Raw genomic sequence first — 21,480 nt, 5'->3', positions numbered from 1 at the left:
TGGACCTCTTTTACACTTTTAGACACCAAACATAATACTTGCAAACTTTTTCAGTTTTGATTTGGTAACAGGTTTGGTCATAACATCTGCAACCATCTCTTCAGTAGTGCAATATACCAGGGTCACTTTTCCCTCATTTACCATGGACCTTATGAAGTGATATTTAATGTCCACATGTTTGCACCTTTGTCTGCTCACAGGGTTTTTGGCTAAGGCGATTGTTCCCTGGTTATCCTCATACACCAATGTTTTTGTGTATTTGTAGTCATCAATACTTTCCAATAGCTGCTCTAGGTATATACACTCTTGTATAGTAGAGGCCAGAGCCATATATTCTGCCTCACAGGTTGAGAGCGCTACTGTAGGCTGTTTCTTAGTTTTCCATGAAACTAGAGAACTGTTCTTGCTTAGACTTACACAGTAACCTGTAGTGCTACGTCTATCAGTGGTATCAGCTGCCCAGTCTGCGTCACTATAGGCAACTAGGCCTAACGCCTCACTGTCATTTCTTCTGAAACACAACTCACTGTTTGTAGTACCTCTGAGGTATCTTAGCACATGCTTCACAGTTACCCACTGTTCTTCTGTTGGTTCACAGAAATATTGTGATAGCTTGCTTACCACAAAACTTAAATCTGGACGTGTACATGTCATTAAATAGATAAGGCTTCCTACAGCCTCTCTGTACATTTTAACATCACACATCTTAACAGCATCCTCTGTGTAACATAGTTTCTGATCACAAGGAGTTTCTCTAGGTTTACAGTTTTCCATATTAAACTTCTCCAGTATCCTGTTGACATATTTCTCTTGTGACATCTTCACACATCCATCAGACTGAGAGAAATCAATACCAAGAAAATGGTTAAGCCTACCTAAATCTTTCATCTTAAATTTTTCTGAAAGCATCTCTTTTACCTCCATCATTACTTCTTCACTGCTGGCGGCAATTATCAAATCATCCACCCAGATTATCATCATCACCTTCCCATGTTTTGTCCATTTGGTATAGACACAGTGGTCCGCTGGATTTTGTGTGAAATCATTTTCAGTTAGACAGTCATGTAGAATCCTATTCCAATTTCGGCCTGATTGCTTTAGACCATATAGAGATTTTTCCAGCTTACACACCAGACCTTCCCCTTCTTCATAACCTTCTGGTTGATCTATGTAGATCTCATAATCAATGGGAGCGTGTAGGTAAGCTGTTTTCACATCCATTTGGTGGATTAGCAGGTTCTCCTGTGCTGCTTTTTGTAGCAATACCCTAACACTTGTCAGATTTGCTGTTGGGGAGAAAGTTTCACCATAATCGATCCCCATCTTCTGACTGTAACCCTTTGCTACAAACCTTGCTTTGTGCTTTTCTTTACCCTCAATGTCACTCTTAACAGAATAAACCCATTTACCCCCCACTGTTTTCTTGCCCTCTGGCAGAGTAGTTAGAGTAAATGTGTTGTTTTCTTTTAATGATTGAATTTCTTCGTCCATCGCTTTAACCCATTGTTTTGAGTTAGGGGACTCCATAGCTTCCTTGAATGTATGTGGGACACCACACACTGCCCTGTAACAGTAATCCATAGTAATTTTTATTCCATCACTATCACTGTTGTCTGTTACAAAATCCCTTAAATGACCTGGTTTCCTCCTCTCTCTTATAGGATACCTCCCATTGGCAGATTCACTACCTTCCTCAATTGACTTTTCTTTGTCACGCTCATCAGATGTATTGTCTTGTGGATTTTTGTTTCTCACTCTTGACTCCTTACTCTCATTAACCTCCTGTGTGACTTTATCTGTTTCAGAATGTCTCACTCTGTCCTCATCATCATTTGGTTCTGTTTCGACTGTCTGTGTTTGCTTTTCTACATTTACCTTGCTCACAAATTTAACAAGCCTGTGTTTTTGAATCTTCTCAGTGTCAGGATAGTAAACCAAATAAGCAGGGCTGTTCTTGTCGTAACCGACAAAAAATCCCTGGTCACATCTGGAATCAAGCTTTCCCTTGTTCGTTTTGTATGTGTAACACACAGATCCAAATTTCTGCATTTTGGACAAATTTGGCTTTTTATCTGTCAGCATCTCGTAAGGGGTCTTCCCTGTTCGCTTATTAAAGCATCTGTTTCGTACTACAGCTGCTGTTTGAACAGCGTAGTTCCAGAGACATTTGGGTAGCTGACTTTCAACTAGCATACATCTGCCCATTTCAAAAAGAGTACGCCAGCCCCTTTCAGCAGTACCATTTTGGTGGGGTGAATACGGAGCTGATGTCTCGTGTTTGATGCCATTCTTCCTTAACAGAGTCTGGAAGTCCCTGCACATAAACTCTGTGCCATTGTCAGATCTAATACATTTAACCTTTCCATAAGGGGCAGTATCTGCTAGGAATTTTTCAGTTGCCTGCACTGTATCACTTTTTGTCTTAAGAAAGTATACAAACACTGCACTTGAATAATCATCTGTGAATGACTGCACATATTTGTACCCATCAATAGACTCATTAGCTACTGGACCTGCTAGGTCTGTGTGCACCATCTGTAAGGGAGCCTTTGCTCTTATATCAGGATCTCTACTTCGGGTTTGAACAAACTTTCCCTGAATACATACCTCACACTCTTGATCAGGCTTAACAGCCTTCCCCTTAAAATGCATACCATCAACTACATTTTTTAATCTCATTACATCTTCATAGTTGCAGTGGCCTAATATTTCATGCCATGTCCGCATGTCGTGACAAGTATTGCACTTGTCACTATCTTCAACCTCAGTGTGCAAATAATACAACTTGCCATACACATGAATGTTGAACCTGGTACCGTCTTTATGTGTCAGTGTGTTCCGTCCTTGTTTAAATGTGACCGTTGCTCCATTCTCGGTGGCTGACTTCACCGAAAAAATGTCTTGGGGGTAAGACGGTATAAACAACGCGTCTCTCAGTGTTGCTCTGCGTCGTTGTCCTGTACTGTCTATCAGGAGCACCTCTGCATTTCCCTTACGTTGAGCTACGCCTATGCACTGAGTGCCGTCTGCCAGCTCCACACAGTGCGTCTCCGGCTTGAACTTGTCGTCAAAGCTTTTAAACTTGGCTATATCATTAACGATGTGGGATGTAGCTCCAGTATCAACCATCAAGCCCTTCTCATTGATGCTGCGCGCTGGCTGCTGATCCCCGATGTCTGGGTCCTTGATCTTGAAGGCATAATCCTTTGTATCTGTTACCCCGGATCCGTTGCAGCTCTCATCTGCGGCTTTCCTCGCTCCATCTTGTTTATTTTTGCGTCTACAAGTGGCATCGCCGTGGGTGTCACTCCTACAGTGACTGCACCATGTCTTTCGTCGGCATGCTCTCGCTCGGTGACCCTTCATGCCACACTTGAAACATACAATGTCCGCATCTTCATTATTCCTGTCCCGTGCACTTGACTTGGCGGGCCTCCGTCCGGCTCTCGCCACGGTCTTCATCACATTGTCACTGGACTCCGCTGCTGTTAGCTTCTCTGTGGCTTCAAAACTGCGTAGTTTTGTTTTGAATTCCGCAAATGTTACATTATCCTCATTATTTGCAACATATACTGCAAATGGCTTAAAACTTTCTGGAAGCCCTTTTAAGACCATAGCAATAAGCAGACCATCTCCCAATGTTTCTCCTGCGTTGCGCAGCGCCGTAATGGCGGTCTCTGCCCTGATGATATAGTCTGTTACCGTCTCGCTGCTCGTCTTTTGGAGTGATGTCAGCGTGGTGTAAAGGTTGATAATGCGGGGCTTCCCCTTCCCGGCATAATATTCCCTCAAAATTTTCAGTGCTTTTCTTGCATTGTCAGGCGCTTCTCTCATAATTAATGAGAGGCTTTTATCATCCAAAAGTTGAATCAACTCGGCGTACGCATCGGCATTCTTCTTACCGTCAGCCGCCACCTCATCTTGGCCGTTAGGTTCTCTCAGAACCGTGTTCTTTAATCCTAATAAATGCAAATGTCCCAGCACTTTAGTCTCCCATAGTTCATACTTGGTTTCATCTCCGTCGAACATGAGTCGAGACGACCTGCTTGTTCCTCGTGCCTCCATGATGCTATCGTTAGCCGTTAGCACGCTGTCCGTCGCGACTTTCTACCGGCGATTAAACATAACAACTATTCCCCGAGTTGCTCCTGGGCCCATAACCTGTTGAGCTTCGCGGCTTCATCAGCGTTGAATTCGGGAATAATTTGGCGGAGGCAATAATATGCTTCAATAACTTTTGGCATATTTATTGTGGGACTCAACATGACCCGACATCTTCCTCTTTGTCAGTCAAGGAGGGAATAATAAAAGAAAACAATCTGAACCCCTGGACGTACCGTACAGACCCGCGCCTCATCGTGGCGAAAACAAAACACTGCACCCTGGCAAACAACAGCACAACCACATCTGAGTACACTCAATAACAGAATGTCTTTTAACAATAACTCATCCCTAAATGAAGAAACAAGCACAAGAAGACGTAAGGTATACATCTATTGACGTCGCCTTTTAAATTCTACCGTTGCCAGCCTATTTCTTGTAGTTGCACTTACGACGGCAGTACGCAAACTGTAATGACTATGAAAGCAATGAAAATATACATATCTATACTGTCCAAATAATATTTGTATATTGTTTTAATGTACAGTAACCCCTTCCTCCCCCCCCCATCCAGGACAACCATATACCAAATATATGTATGTGATGCCAGTATAAGCATGCACATGTTACGACTGGGCACACAGCACATACCCCATTTACGAACGCTGGCACCTAGAATATTTGTTCAATATTTTTAAGGATAGGAAACTGGCGTAGCACCCCCGTCCATGAGAATAATGTATATCAGCCTCCCTTTCCGCAAGATTTCACTGACTGTAGAAATTATCTGCAAACCAAACGTTTTCTCTTATTACCTTTATGGAAATGTAACACACTGCACCTTGAATTGTCATGATTAAAGTATTGGTTTCCCCTGTCTGAAGCCCCTTCGCGTGTCTTGAGTGCGCGCAACAGTTAAAAAGATGAAATCACAGCACAAGGATGGATTCTGTATGGGGAAGCTCCCGTTGTGTTTGCGAGATGCACTTTGGGGTTCAGGCGTATTAGTCTTATATAGGTTATGCTTTTGAAATAAAATTTGCCATGCTCCTTTGCTCATTCTACTGCAGTTGCATAACGTGTTCGGAAATTGAAACATTCCTCGTTTTTTTTCAGTTATAGCGTATATCTCCAATCTCTGCCGTCTTAATCATTCCCTATGCAAACCATATAAATCTCAGAATGAAGTCACGTTTCAACCCATCTAATCATAAAGCAGATTCCTTTGAAAGTCCATGGCAATTCTGCTCCGTTACAATCAAAGTATCCGAACCTGCTAATATTCCTTGTCTTTAAAAAAAAATGCTAAAGCAAATGTACCCGCTGTGAAGAAATATCTATCATAAAAACGGACAGGAGAACGCCTCAGAAACACTGTGCTGTTATAAAACCGTTATTATCGAAATTGAAAATCATTCCTGAACATACAGAAACGCCGACATTGTAGGAGGTGATCTTCTCGAACAATTCACTAGTTAATAGGCATATGAAGCAACTCACGTATCCGCTTGAGCATACTGCAAGAATATTTATTGAGCTCCCGCTCAATGCCTGCATTGAACGGCGAGCCAGGCAAGTAAATGCATTCCCTTAACTCTAGCCTATTTTCATGCATTTTTGCAGCACAGCCGGATGTTCCTATACAAAACAGATCACCCTGTTCTATAAACACGTCAAAAGACACGCATTACGACGATGCAGTCGAGAGGGAATACTTACCTCGCACACATGTGATCATCATTAAAAAAACGAGATTCCAAAATATAATTCCAGTTTTAATCCTCATTTTTTTAGCTTGAAAAAAGTCCACTATACCACATTTGTTACATCCTCTTTTGAAAACGTCTGAGAATTCCGTCGATTTGGCGTAAAACCCCTCTTTAATATTTGCTTTCATATTCACATCAAGCTAGATATTATTTTTTTCAACTGCTATTCCTCAGTCAGGCGCAGTGTGTTTGCCGTTGTGGCTGGTATGCGGTCACAGCTCGAAGTGAACGGTAGTTCTCGGATACCACAGCAACCTTGACGAGGACTCAACCATCTCAACAACAGGGGCACAAGTCTGCGTGCCTCTTCTGCTGGGTGACTGTCGTTTAATTTCTCTTTACGGCTTTCACTGCCTCACTTCCTCGATAAAATATTTTCAATTTACGCTGAAAATCACGCAAATGCCCACCAATAATAAGACGAACCCCTCGCAGATCAATAATGAGAATCCACATCAGATGAATAAACAGACTCGAGAGGTCGTAGAGCGGCGGGAGGGGTGGTCTATCAAATTCAAGTTCTCTTTTATTTGTGTAAGCTATCAGTTTTGGGTGGTATAACAGCAATTACGGTTGTCTCATACGCAATATTCAAAGTGTGATTCTGGGTTAATCAGAAGGTGCTATTTGTAAGGCAAGAGACACTGACAAGTCGTGTTGAGTGTTAAAATGATTGCTGAGATTGCGAATAAACAAATCCGGTAATTTCCCTGCTTAAGAATATGCAGTACAATGGAATTGTCAGGTTAGGTAGAAAATCACGGCGGTCGCTAGGCGGTAGTTCAGTATATGCAACTACTACATCATCTGGTATTCCGGTCAACGCAACGCACTTTTGGTAAACATTCCAATGCGCTCTTTAGCGCATCATATCTCGTTTCTTAATCAGGTAGGTACAGTGCATTCGTCTGGATTGGATTCCTCTCGTCGTGATTTAAACTTTACGCTTAATAGATGTCTCCAAAGTTGAGGCTGCACAGTAGAAGGACGCTTCTGCCATCTGCAGGCTACGGAACCTTGATCCCATTCGTTTCCTCAATGACCATTATACCATGAGACTCAGCCGACGAACACACACACATACACGCAGGCACGCACACACATACAAGCGCACGGACGAATGCTCTTTCTCTCTTTCACACACACACACGCACGCACGCAGGCAGGCATGCACACACACACCCACACGTGCGCACTTTTTCCCCAGAGGGAGTGTTTCCATTTTAAGAGAATTAAAACATAACCCTAGGATTTGTTTATTATTATTATTATTATTATTAAGCAAATTCTTATAAGCATTGAACTGAACTGAGGTGTTACTTTGCTCACCCATCCTTCTTTCACCTCATTCATTAATGTTTTAAAATTCATGACTAACAAAATCAGAAGACGACGATGATGATGATGATGTTTCTTTGTCTCTGAACACATTGTTATATAGTATCCAATTTATCAGTTTTATTTTATTTTATTCGTCATTTATCCACTCATCTGTCCGAAAATCAGTTTTGACCTTTCTTAGTTTTTTCCCCCTCAAATACTATATCAAAAATATCATAACAGTGGTATAAACACAAAAGTCGCTTTGACATTTTTTTACTTCACCAGTTGCATGGCCAAGAGTATCTTTGCATGGGCCGGCAGCTGTGAGGGACATGAAATGCGCCTTCCTAGAACTCTCCAAGGTGCTGAACGTCAGTGTTTCACTTTCACCCGCGAGAGCGGGTATTGTGCATACAGTATTGCCGAAAATATAAACGATGGCTGACTAAGTACTGTTCCTACCCTTTCAGTAGGCTGGGGGAGGGGGGGGGGGGGGGGGGGGGGGGGGGGCGAGTGTGTTTGTCTCCGTGACCCAGTCAGCTTTCCCTTACCGGTAGAGATACACACATGACGGCCTCGAGCTTTAAGGATGAGAGTGAAGAAAGAATTCTAAATACCATGTAAACAAACGGTCCGTGTGTGAGCTGAGTTTGCATTTCCAGCTTTATTCCGACGTCATGCACACGTAATCTCACTTACTCGACTGCTTGCCTCCATTATTACGTGGTGGCTGATAAAACGCACTCACGGGGCACATCCCGCTGAGAAACCGTGGTGAAAACCCTGAACATCTGAAAATAAAGGCGCAAAGTTCAAAGTCACGTCCTAACCAAATCAGCGCACACTGCTCGCACTGTGTGTCTGTACTGAGTCTTCTATCATTCGCAAAGCTGCATGGGCTATCGTCCTTTGTAATTTATAAAGACAGATTCCTGGTAAAGACAGTTACTGAGAGGCTGAGGCAGTGCTGAGCTTTGCTACATAGACGTAGGGTTATCGTTTTTATGCAATCAGAGGTTTCAACGCACAGTTAGGAGCCCTAAGGATAAATATAGTTCACATTAATCTCAAACAAAGGCACATGTAACCTGTAAACTGACAGCAAGGGTGGCCTTATACAGTTTGCACAGGTATTTCCAAATGAACTCCGCACACATGTGGCTTCAGTGAATACTGCATGGATATGCACGTGTTCCTCATTGCAGCCAATGCTGTATGCCTCTCTGCCAATGAACAGCTAGGAGTTTCTTATGAGTCATACTGATATGCTCTTTATGGATGAGATTAAAATGATTTTCAAAAAGTGTGCTTGCATTTAGTGATTTAAAATCATATTAGGTCACCATTATAGTTAACATGCTGGTATTCAAAGTACATGTTCTGCTTCAATTAGAATTTACAAAAAAAGTAATGTTATATACTTAGTAAGACAGTGTGCAAGGGTCTAGGGTTGAGGGTAGACTCAGTTCAAGATGATCAATACCCCAGGAAAGGAACATCAGAGAGACATTTTGCTCTTACCCAGTAGTGTGCATTGCCAATGGTTGGGCTGGCCAATTGTCAGGTTGTGCTCCCATCATACATCATCATTTTTATGTACAATCTGCCAAATGTGCATATGTTGCATATGTGACAACTGACTGATACATCTGATTATTTCCACTGGCCATGAGAAACAAGCCTTTTAAAATAAAACAGCAATAGCAATATCAATAATGCATTACCAATCTCACAAAATCAAAACTTTTTCTCATGCAGTACATATGCTCAGCTCTAAAATGCTTTCTCTGGCATAATAACAGACTGATCTTTATTAAAATGAGGCATCAGTGCAAATCAATGTTAATCTCAACAACAGAGGCTCTTGAATGAAATGCATTAATCGTTTCTACATTTACTGAATTAGCCTAATTTACTGTAAATACAAAGGCCCATTCAGATTAATGTATTAAGATTTAATATAAAATGTATATGTCATATTGAGCAGCACATTACAAAATATGCAGCCCTTCACTGTGCAGTGATTATTAGGTGACATCCTGACTACATTGAGAAAAACATTTTACCAGGAAGTTAGACAACACACCGGGACCCCTTGTAGAATCCTTTTTGGTAAAAACACTAATATATTTCAGGCTAAACTTCTGCCCAGTGTGACATGTGGTAGATTGAGAATTAACATGTTCAATACTACTCTTTCCCATGTGTGCATTTTCTTCCCCAAACTCGAGGGTTATTCAATAAATTGTCTAATAGTTGCTAATGTCCTTTTAAAATTTTGAACAAAAATGAATGGGACTCTTAAGAGTACCACCATAGATAACCAAACCTCAGATGTCTAACAGCATGGTTCTTAGGCTGGGCTATCAATGAAGGTTTCATCTTCCACATGGCATTGTGTATTTAAATGACCTTGTTCAACACTCATATCATTATGCTGAGTCTCATTGATGCAGTGGCCATTGTTAAGGCTGAGGAATATAGCTCATTAAATCACATGTGGTGATTGGCTGAGAAATCCCCTTTTAAAAACGTTATTCATCACCATGGTTATTTTCAAAAAGAACAAAAAGTGCATGTCAAGAGAGTGGCTATCACATCACATTGTATACTTACATAAAGCCCACATAGGAATGGTATGATTGTAATGAAAGAGAAGACCCAAGTGCAGACCTCTGGTACTTTAATAAAGCAGTCCACCAAATCCAAATCAGAATCCTCGGGAATAGTCAAAAAACACAAGACAGGGTCAAAACAACATGGATAGCAAAACAGGAATCCGTGCAAACAATCCATATCGTAAGATAAAGAGCAGGTGCAAAAAAGACAGGCAAACAGGTCAAAAAAAAGGAACAGAGTAACAGAAACACCAATGAAACCGTTCAGTAGAGCAAGCTCAATACCTCACAAAGAGGTGCCTGAAACGGCAGTCCTTAAATCCCCCAGTGGTGATTAGGTGATTTTGCTGCAGGTGTGGTTAAAACTCAGGTGAATCAGAGCATGGGCTTGGCTGAACAGGGAGTTGGCTGGAGGCAGGTCTGACAATAACAGTCACACAGCATTTTCATAATGCTTTATTTCGCATTTAAGCATGACACTGATAATACTGAAAGTCAAATGATGCATGTATACAGATTCATATCACATAAAACAACAGCATGTCACAAAAGAATGAAAAGAGCATACATCTTCGACATTGTGTTTATGTGAATTGAGAGAGCAAATCAAAAGTGTTTGCCTCTCCTCCAGGGTAATGTACAATCACACTTGTAAGACCGATCTTTAACTCAGAATTACGGGGAGGCATCAGCTTCTTCCATCCCAGACGCTGCAAGATTCATGAGTAATGCCATCACATCTTTAAAATTATTGCCTTGTTTTCAGCTGCCATTTCAGGACGGATGTCTGCCACAGCAGCCCGTTCTTCCAGGAGAAAGCGGCACATTGACGACTACCTTTTCCTCCTGTTTCAGCTGCTGGTGATTATGATTCAGGCATTCCCTGGCTATAGATTAATGCTCTAGTCCTTCTCTCCCCAGTATAATGAAAAGGGCAACAAATCAAATTCAGTTGTGAGCATATGACCTTTAAACATGCTACTCATTCTATAACAATGAGTCTGTGTTCGCAGCTGCCACTGAAATCATGGCTGCACCTCATTAAATTCCAATTGCTCCAATGGGTCCCACCACAACATGGGGTTCCATGCTCCTGGACCCACAAAAACTGAAGTTGAAGGACTATGGATCTAACTATGGATTTGATTTTGCTCTTCAAATTGCTGCTAGAGCCCACACAAAGAAAGAAAGTTTGTCATTCTGGCTAAGGAGTGAAGTGATCATTTTTCTATGAAGCTTTTTTTCCTTGGTGCAGAAATAGAGAGAGAATTCTGTTTAAAAGCATTTTTCTGTTTTTCTGATATTTGTTGTCTGCTGCTTAGACATGTTACATGTGAAAACTTAGCTGTGACACAATTCATCTTTTCTTTATCATAAGCTGAATGTGCTAATGAGCTGGGTTTACACTACCTGCTGAGCAGACCAATCCCAACTGTGAGACACTTACAAAGGCACAAGTCCAAGTCCAATATGAAGGCATACTCACCATGGCAACCATACTGCTTACATTTAAATGTACCACATGCAGGACAAGCCGCTGAACTAGTAACCATCTTTCGGTAAGATCAGTAGACAATGGCTTGCACATGTGCGGAGCCACTGGTCTGGGTAAAATTTAGAATAATGCTGTCTTGTATTCCATATTAACAAAACAGAGTGGGTGTAATAATATTTTAACAATATTGTACTAGTGATAGTTTTGCCGTTACTTGAGAAATGTCTGATATTTCATTGCATGAAAAATGCCATTCTGAAAGTGGAAATCGCAACCTTTGCTGAATATTTTCTTTATTGAAGCTAAGTTTTCACAGAAGTAACTGTGTCTGCAGGAAAGTGTGTACGTTAAGAGGAACGCATTCTCTTTGTACGGTTGTGATTATGGCTGTAAACGTGACCTCATTTTTACACTTCATTAACCAGAGAACATTTGATTCACAGAGGAGGTGGTGGCTCCAGATTGGCTCAGGAGCGTTTATTTATCATATGCCATAGGTGAAGGGGTATGCTCAGTGCCGTAGATTTATGGGAGGGCTCAAAAATTAAAGACCTCCTTTATGGCATCGCTAATGCCTGGAACTCTGTGTCGGAGATAACACTGCAGAAATCATGTTGTAGATGTGCTGACATCATACTGGGGAAGCACACCAAGGAGAAAGGAGGGCTTGTGTGTATCCCCTCAAAAGTCATGATGGAGTTTTACTTTGCCCTCTGGCTGTTTTTAGCCAATGAGAACGTGTAGCATGTTTCTGAGTATGGAAAATTACATTTCTCTGGGAGATTGTTTAGATTGTTGGATAAAGAGTAAGTGAGAAACAGCGTCATCAACCGCAAAGCGTCATACCTCAAACAGCCTCAGATGCCTCAGATGTGGCATGGAGGAGGAGGGCTGCTACAAAAAAAAAAAGCATTTTGGGCCGTGATATTTGAATATTAATACAATGTAAGTAGCCTATGCTGCTAGCTTGCAAGCTTAACTTTTTATGGTGTTACACCTGTTAGGCTATATGTTGTCAGATAAGTAATAAGGTAAAATGTATATGAAAATTCATGAATAACTTGGCAGGGCTCAGGCAGGGACTCAGGTGCAGACAGCGGAATAGGGTGCACAAAGCGTAATTTAATAAAGCTGACACAGGGAATCCAGAAAACGTAGTCAAAACAGGCGAAGTCAGAAAACCAGAAAAGCACGGCTAACAATACCAAAAGCCGGATCCAAAAACATGGTCAAGAGAACAGTAAAACAGCAGGCAGGCAGAACAGGGAAAATGGCTTGTAGCGACACAGACAAACTGAGACGAACTCACGATGAGACGAGAAACAAACAAGGAATATATAGGGCAAGGCTGATGACAGGATGGGGTTCAGGTGTGCAGGTAGGCGGGTGGAGCCAGTCAGGTGACCAGGTGGGCGGAGACGGGGCGGAGAGCAGGGCAGGGCTGGAACACAGGGAAAAACAAAAGCACATGGACAGGGAAAACAAAAACAAAAACAAACCCGGCTAAGGAGCCGCAGTCCTGACATAATTATGAAAACATGAATATATATGTATGTCATATATATGTGAATATGTCATACAGTTTTAGATTTCAGTCATTTACATGTAATGGAATTACAAAGGATCATAGTCAAGTCGATCAATTATAAGTGAATACATAATACATATAATTCCCAGCGTGGCCCTCCAACGTTATAGCTGTCTTGTTGTCCACGATGTTTTTCAGCATTTTACCCTGAAAATTACCTGTGACATCTACAGCCGCACTTCCTTAGGGATACAGTAAGCGAGGTAGACTGGTCTGATGCATACTGGTGATATTTTTCCAAATCAGTACGTCATCCAGATATCTGTGGCGTACTGGAAACTTCATTTTGTTCGCATACTGTATACTACATACTACATTTGGTCAAAATCAGTATACACTGGTAGTATAGTATGCGGTTTTGAATACAGCCTGTGATGTGTCCGTCTTGCGCCGCTGGTGGAAGCCAGCGTGGTGAGTCATGATGGGACTGGCAGGGCCCACTTAGCAAGAAGAAAGCGGAGTTATTATATATCCATAATCCACAACTAATTTAAATCCATCAATTCCATAACACAGTTTGAGCCTTCCCCCACGTGCTGGGCGCATAACTCCAGGCTGAAGGAAACATACCTACGCACCACATCTAAAAATATCCCTTATGCATTGAGCTTGTCAAATTGAGGCAATAATTACACCTGTTGAGGGAATCATGGGGTGTACCTGCTCACAGGGTTCAGCCTACCTTCTTTCACAACTCAAGCAAGGGTTCACAGCAGGGTGTGGGCCTACTCAAGTGCCCTTATGCCAGAGATACAAATTTCTTATGTACCACAGAAATAAGATGTGAATATCAATGAGCTCTCCCCCATCCGCTGTCTTCTAATCAGAGAGTCTCAAAGCAATTGTTTCACTGATCAAGGGTAAACAGCACCTGTGCCCGCACTTCTCGCTTGCGTGATTTTTGGCCATTTTCCCCACACTGGCTCATTATGCTCCTCAGGAAATAGCACTCCTTGACATGAGCTTTTTCTTGAACAAAAGCATGTTTCTTCACTGGCACCTCCACAATGGAACAACAGCTGTGCTGTGGCTTCCTCTTCCTGCTTAAGACCCCTTTCACACACACATAACTGGTGCATAAACATGTACACTGAGTCATACAACATGATGTATAAAACATTCTGTTGCCCATCCCATGTGTCAGTTCATTCTTGTAATCACTGTTGTAATAGGAGCATCAATAGCATGGTGCTATGATCCACAAGCTGGAGTTGCTGATGGTCAATGAAAGTTTGTACCAATATTGTATAATGCAATAAAGAGAAAATGTCTACCCTAAACAAGCATGTAAACATGCCAACTGAATTGTCAGAATATATATTTTTTGGGAATTCAATTTAATTTGTTTCGCAATACTTTTCTTTCATTTTGCAGAAAATTGTGCCAGCACTTTAATGCCACCACATAATGATAGAAAGGGTTCCTGACCACTTTCCCTAATAAATATAATTTTTAGGGGTAAGCTATCTCCATGGTTTGTAGCACTTTTTGCATGGAAATTGTACAGTACAGAACTGTCTACCATGACTCACAGGCAGTGACTTTAAGCCATTGCATGTACGTATACACAGTTAGTTGCAGTTACAGTTAATATTATGTATGTAATTGCCTCTCAGTATATGTACACTGACAATCAATCATTGCAAAGTCATTGAGGTAGGAAAGTATAATATCTAAATAAGAATAAATAGCGTAAGAAACATCCCAAGTCAACATTCACAACTTCACAGACTGCTGCTCACAGCTGTTGTGCTGTGACAAACTGTCTTCTCTCAATGTTAGCTAAAGAAATGACCAAAAAAAAAAAACCCAAAAACAACAGATGATCATAGACCTTTTCTGATATTATTTGCTGTTGTCTACTTTATGTTACAACCAAATGAATCATTGAATGAAATTATATTATCATTATATTATATTATTATCATTATTTTGTCTAGCGCATGTTATCTAGCATCCTTAGCTAATGCTGGGGAACACAAACCGACAGTATAGGTACATGTAGGTATAACAAGTTTTGTAACTTTAACTGTAGAGTGTAGATTAAGACAATGTGTTTATCTACTGTTTGACAGTGTTATTTCTAACCCTAAGCTTTTCTTTTTTGACGTTTAGACTGGGAAATTTGTTGAGATTCCATGGACTGTTACTTCAAACTCATTGTTTTGTTTCCAGGGCAGATAGGAAATTGGTGTTGGATGACACTGGATATTTATGAGGCTTTGCACAAAAATGTGTCATGTTACCTGCACTCTGATTTGTTGAAGTGTAACCAATCAGAATGCAGATTGGTAATTTTGTATTGGGTGTAATTGTAGCCTGGCGAGTGGGTTAAGTTACTGATTATGGCAATTTAAAGACTTTTTAAATTTATTCATTAGCAGAGACTTTGATTGAATGCAGGTTCTCCCAGGAATACACAGAGACTGGTGGAAGGACTGTGTGATAAAATGTCTGAATGTCTGTTCAAACAATAGTGTTTTGTCTGTGAGGGATAAAACACAGTAAATCCATCAACACATGGAGCTCCTCCTTTGAAGCATGCAAAAACAGAAAGGTTAAAGTATCGCATTTCTGCTATTGATGCTTGTTTATGTTTTGACAAGACACGCAGCCATGTGGCAGCTACTGCTGTAGTATGTTTGTTATAGGGCACTGAATGTAACAGACCTTTTTCGTATACAGAATGCATTCTGTGCTATGAAACGCATAAATTCATTACGAAACCATGTAACACTGTAACGCGTTTTGTCCACAAAAAACACAAATGCGTTAACATTGTGTCCACGAAATATTGAAGAGAGCACATACTTTCGTGCACAGAAAACAAAACGGATGATTCCTGTTGTGCACTGAATTGACCATTGTGCTTTTCATTTTGTGGACAGAAGGCAGAATGCACTTTGCACTATGTGGACAAAAGAAACTCATTTTGTAGACAAAAGTAATTCTGTTCACATAACAGATGTCCTAGGCCAGCATTTATGCTTTTGTGGCACGAAATGCAGAATGTGCTATACTATCATCATTCCGTGCCATCGAATGTTCATTTTGTCCACTTAACTGCTTTGCTATATTACTTAAAATATGATGTGCATGAAAGGGATTTAGCACAATATATTCCGTGACTCCGCAGTTACAGAAGGCATTCCGTCCACAAAAGCAAAGGCTGCTTAGTGCATAGTTTATAAAGCATTCTTGATGGCTTCTGGACACTAATGCAGGGTATCAGTGTGCAGCGGCCTTATAAAGATTATGTATGCAGCAGCAAAAAAAAAAAAAAAAAAAAAGATGCACCTGAGCACACTTCATGATGTGCCTCCTGAAATGGATTAGAAAGTGAAACTCCGCAGGGACCAGAGGGGTACCGAAAACCTCAGCAGAAAGGCTGGCTCCTGCAGTGGAGGGGGTGATTGGAACTGACGTGTTAAACTTTGGCTTTTTTTGAGCCAAGGCGCTTGATGTTCCCTCCCTTCAGGGAAACAACATTTGGGGACTAATTGCGCATCTTCACATGAACAGAACTGGGTCTATGCCCAGACCTGTGCTGCAAAGAAGATGGTTGTTTAAGCTTTTTGGTTGTTTTTAAGGACTGAAAAAATTGAAGTACAGGATAATGCTGTGTTTAACTGCAAATGAGGAACCTCACATGAATTTTCTCTAAACCCAGGTCTTGCAGAATGTAGTCTGGGACTAACATGGCGTCATAAATCATTATTCCCTAAGCTGAAGGAGAAGGTGTCTCCATCTGCAGTGCGGGGTGGATTATATACCTCGCCATGTTGCTAATAATTAAAATGGTCTCCCACTCATTTGGATACTGAAGATTGATGATGTCAATGTGAGCATATTGCTCCCTATGTTTAATAAGGGGAATTGCATGTCATGTTCAGAAACCTGGCACAGAGACAGACAGCAGTATGTGAGCACTGAGCTGAGGGACACATGCCCAAAAATATAAAACAGCTCAACTTTCACAGCACCACCCCTGTCCTCTGACAGGGACAGTCAATTAGAATGTTACAAAAAATGGCAAATAACCTGAAAACAAATAGCTGCTTTTGGAAGTATTGAGTGTTTTATATTTGATTTATTGTATGAATTGCCATCACTTTTTTGCTATGTGTCTGTAGCCTGAGTTGTAAAATGTCTCTTTCATATCATAATTTGCTTGCTAGAGATACCAGTTAAAGATCAAACACAGTCTCATCCCCATTTTCAGTGTTAAAACTGTGTTAGTATACTCTGCTGCTGCTGGTATGCAATATTTCTATTCCTGGTAGCACCACGTGAATCCAGCCTAAAACATTTTCAACCTGCACTCTATCACTTTAAATTGGACTATCTGCATTTATCTGCCCCATCTGAAGTCAGATGAATCAGTGTTTACCTGGCATGGTTCAGACTGATATACCTGAATTTTCCAGGCCCACTTCAAACTGGACTACCTGAGTTTACCTGGAGTTTAACATCAGCTGAGAACACCATAAATTACTAAAGTAGACTAATGAAATCCTTTAAGTAGATCCATCATATATTCACAACCACTTTTCTTAATTGCTGAATTTTAAGTGAGTATTTATAATTGCTTACACACACCACTGTTTCATTCTTTCCATTTCTTTCCATTTTCTGTAATATGCTCTATGATGAATTCTTTTGCAATTAGTTTGGTAAGGGTGCTACCGAAATGAGGCCTAAAAAATATGACAAACAATTATAATAGAGGGCCTATTCAATGCTATTAGTTAATTAAAGAACAAGAATGAATCCATATTTTTTGGTTTTAATGAGATGAGCTCAGGAAGCATGCAGTGCACTATCCAAGATAGTTAATGTCTGCCTGCTAGAACAACTGTTAGTTAACCCACTAAAACCTCCTTTTGATTGCTGCTGGAATTATGCTACAATTCCTCTTTCTTCAAAGAAAGAGCTGATCCACCATGCAGTTTTTGCATAAACTGTTTGCATAAAGTTTTTGTATAAGATACTGATAACCACACCCCAATCAAATGTCCAGTGTCTGTTTTCATAAATCATAAAGTCAGGACAGGTCATACATGGTGTTGGTACTTGCTGGTAATGGCTGCTCTCAAAAAGCTATTCTTACTTTCCCTTGCTACCAGTCACCTCAGGCCTCAGTTTTTGAATGTTTATGAGGAGTTGAAATGTGTTGTTTCCAGCAATGTAAGCCCCCGTTGGCAATGTTTCTTGCTGTTGGAGAGCTGGGGAGTATCCATTTTGATCTGTGTCTCCGCTGGGGTAGGTGAGATTCAGTGTGCATCTCTCTTGAAATACCTATTCATTCCTGAGGCTTGGTGAAGCAATGCGCATACAGAGCATGACTGAGCTATCACACTCAGGGATTGCTTGGTTCAGGCTCAGCCTGCTGAGAGTGCTGGATGCAGGGGTTTCAGTGGGTTAAAAAAATAGCATTTTCGTGCCACGCGGTAGGCAAGCAAATCAGCATTGCTCCCTCATTTCTTCCTCTAACACCATGGGTGGGGACTCCTGCCCGTGGCACTCAGTACTGTGGCAAGGCCCTCCAATCTGTTAAATGACTTGGCTCGGCCCTCAGGCTCTGTGGAGGGGCATTACAGCCAGTGGTAAATCACAGCCAAGGAGGGGTGTCTGAATATTCATTTAAAAAAAATCCATTACAAAGCTGGTCCAGCCTCCAACGAACCAATCAGATTTACTGAATGTGATACATAGGGTTACTGGGGGATTTCCAGTGTTGTGCGGAGGGGTAGCCCACCAGCCAAAGGGGCGTTTAAGAGTGAGCTTGGAGGGAGGAGGACGTCCGGCGTTTCTGAGCTGTTGCCAGGAGACTACGACAATAAGAAAAGCATAGGAGCAGGGCTGCTTTGCAAATGCGTTGCATCTCCAACCTTGCACGTTCCCACTCAGATCCTGCTCAGTGCTCATGGAGTTAATAAATGAATATTATCTGATGTGTGAAGGCCGCGGTTAACCCGAACTAACATATAGATCATGTAGAATTGCATGAAGCAGAATATGCAGCACTGTCGTCACCAGCCCACCCCGTGACAGAAAACGATATCACTAATCAGCATAATTATGCTGCTGACTCTGTAAGTGCCTCAACATTCCTGAGCAAGACATGCACTCATTATGTCATTACATGTATGTATGCCACTGACTAATCCCACAGCGTGGGTCCAACAAGCCCTCAAATGCATCAGTTTTCTGTTTAACATTGGATTTCTCTCTACTGAGCATTACATCCTGAAACAGGGAACAGACATTGTGAAACAAAGGAATGCCACCGTGATACCAATTTTCAGATTAGAATTACACATGTGAAGACATTAGTGTGTAAAGCTATCACTTGGAGCATTGTTTCAACCTTGCTCTTCCATCACCAGCCCTTTGCTGGGCATTTATCAGGGAGTTAAGGAAACAAGTCTCTAATGATGAACTTCTACATCACTCTTTCCCTTTTTACAGATGAGTAGGCTCACCTTGAAGGATTGAGCTGCAGCACCCTTGGAGGGGAATGCATAAGAGCTGCCAGATACAGTACATCACTCTCGTCAATGGTACTGAGGCCTGACCGAGATGGAAGCTTAAATGGTCATAAGAGCATAAGAGCAACAAGAAAATTAAGGACATGATAACAACAACAGGCCAATTGGTCCAGTTAGGTTCCTCATTTTGCCTATAGTCTAGGGTGTATCTAGGACTGTGATGTGCCTGGTCTGGACTTTCCTTACTGTCTATTTACTATGGACACTATGGATCCTGTTAAGCCACTCTAGGCTTAAAAAAAGGAAAAAGAAAAACTTCAGTGCGAAATGTCCATTTGCAGAGTAATAGGAGATGTCAACTGTCTACTAAAGATTACTTATTGACAAAGACACAACAAAAACCTGAAAAACCTGGATCTTTCCTCATATCATTGAAAATAAAGGCATGTACACACCTTTATACTGTGCACAAATAGAGGATGCATCATTCAGTCATCTGACCAGAACACCAAAGGTAGGTGATATTAAGATGGCAAATTGTCAATGATGTTTACATTACATGCAAAGAAACATTGCAGACAATATAACTCCCATGACATGGTAGTCATCCTGACATCTACTGTTTGTATATATACAACAATTTTTATCTTATTCTTCCCTCAAATAATAAAAACCACATATGTGAAGACATCTTATATTTTCAGATAAAGGAGGGAGCTTAATATGTCTAACATGTCTGTGTGTCTTAATTATTGAATTGGAGATGACAGAGAATGCTCCCTAAATGGCTCCCACATTTACTCCATATAGGCCCTCTTTTCTCATTTATCTTCCACTTGCATTTCCATGACCTGCTCTGGCATTGTAGGCTTTGCTCTCAGGCTGTATGGCAGGCAGGTGAAATAGACATTTTGGCTGTCTAGAGATTCTCTTATTGGAAGTTTTTCCTGTATTTGTTCTCTGTCATCAGGAGGAAATGGTGGTGTTGGGGGAATGGGACTGGCGCTCAGCAGGACAGGATTCCCTGTAATGAGGCTGGGAAAGATTCCCCAGAGCACCAGATGACCAGTGGAGCCACACGCTGGAAGCAGAAGCAGACTGAGACCAGCATGAGGTGGACAGGGGGGTGGGGTAATTACAGGAGAGACAGGATGTGCAGCTGGATGATTGATGTGAGAAGGGAGGGGCTTATACAGAGACCTGAAGTGCAGTTGGAAGATTGTTGTGAAGGGGAAGGAGCTTCAGCAGACAAAGGAAGCAGAGCTGGATGAAGCATATGAGGGGGAGGGGTTTGTTGGAGAGAGAGTGGGTATGTAGTTGGGGGATGAATATGATTAACAGTCATTCAGTCATTGGGAGGTCAAACCAGACATTGTGTAGCTTTTCTGTTGCCTTAATGTATTCTCGCAAATGGTGGGTGTCACTGATTCCAAAGGCAACATCAAATGTCACACAATTTGAAAGTTACAATTTGAACACAAAGCTTTTGTGCTTATTTTCAGTGTTGGAAGAAAATCTACAGAGTACTCTAAATACACATCACTGTAGCCTGCTCCATACTAAAACTACTGACTGATGGAACTGTCACCAAAATATCCATTGAATGTAACTGGAACATCTGACCTTTTTAACTGTAGAATTTTAATTTTGCATCTGCATAACTGGTCCCCCGCTGATTAGTGGGCTGAGGTGGAGACTCCTGCACTAGGGCAAGGTGGTTGAGTAGCTGCCCACAACTTGTGACATTGATACAGGATACATTTTTCCAAGTTAAATTATGAGATTATGATTAATTAATGTAAACATATGTTGTTTAAGGAGTCAGTTTCACAGGTACATTAACAGGAGAGACCTATGCTAATTTTATAATTTTTATTGGAATAAGAGATGCTGTGAGCCAAAAGAGATACCTTCAGTATTTCAGAATGTATGCACCATTCATTTCCTTCTAAAACCAATGATGTTTAAAATTTCACATCTTGCTGAATGACACAACTCTAATTCATACTTACTACAAGTTGTAGAATTCATGCAAGGTTCTACATGTTTCTTGAAATTTCAGCTTAAATTTGAGGTTGTGCACTCTTGTAACAAG

The 21,480-nt window shown here is 41.2% G+C and overlaps 1 protein-coding gene across 2 annotated transcripts in view; it reads right to left on the bottom strand.

Moving 5' to 3' along the window:
* The window catches only part of csmd3b (CUB and Sushi multiple domains 3b), a 523,594-nt gene extending 517,596 nt beyond the window's left edge, over nt 1–5,998 (bottom strand). For both annotated transcript variants that reach the window (XM_036516253.1, XM_036516254.1), the window contains exon 1: nt 5,821–5,998. In XM_036516253.1, the coding sequence (XP_036372146.1) occupies nt 5,821–5,998 (178 nt within the window). The remainder of the gene's footprint in view (nt 1–5,820) is intronic.
* Between the last annotated feature and the right edge of the window lie 15,482 nt (nt 5,999–21,480).

Source organism: Megalops cyprinoides, chromosome 21 (assembly GCF_013368585.1).
Source record: "Megalops cyprinoides isolate fMegCyp1 chromosome 21, fMegCyp1.pri, whole genome shotgun sequence".
NCBI classification, from domain to species: Eukaryota; Metazoa; Chordata; class Actinopteri; order Elopiformes; family Megalopidae; genus Megalops; species Megalops cyprinoides.
The sequence above is the reverse complement of the archived record's forward strand: the minus strand, read 5'-3'. Positions and strand labels throughout refer to the sequence as shown.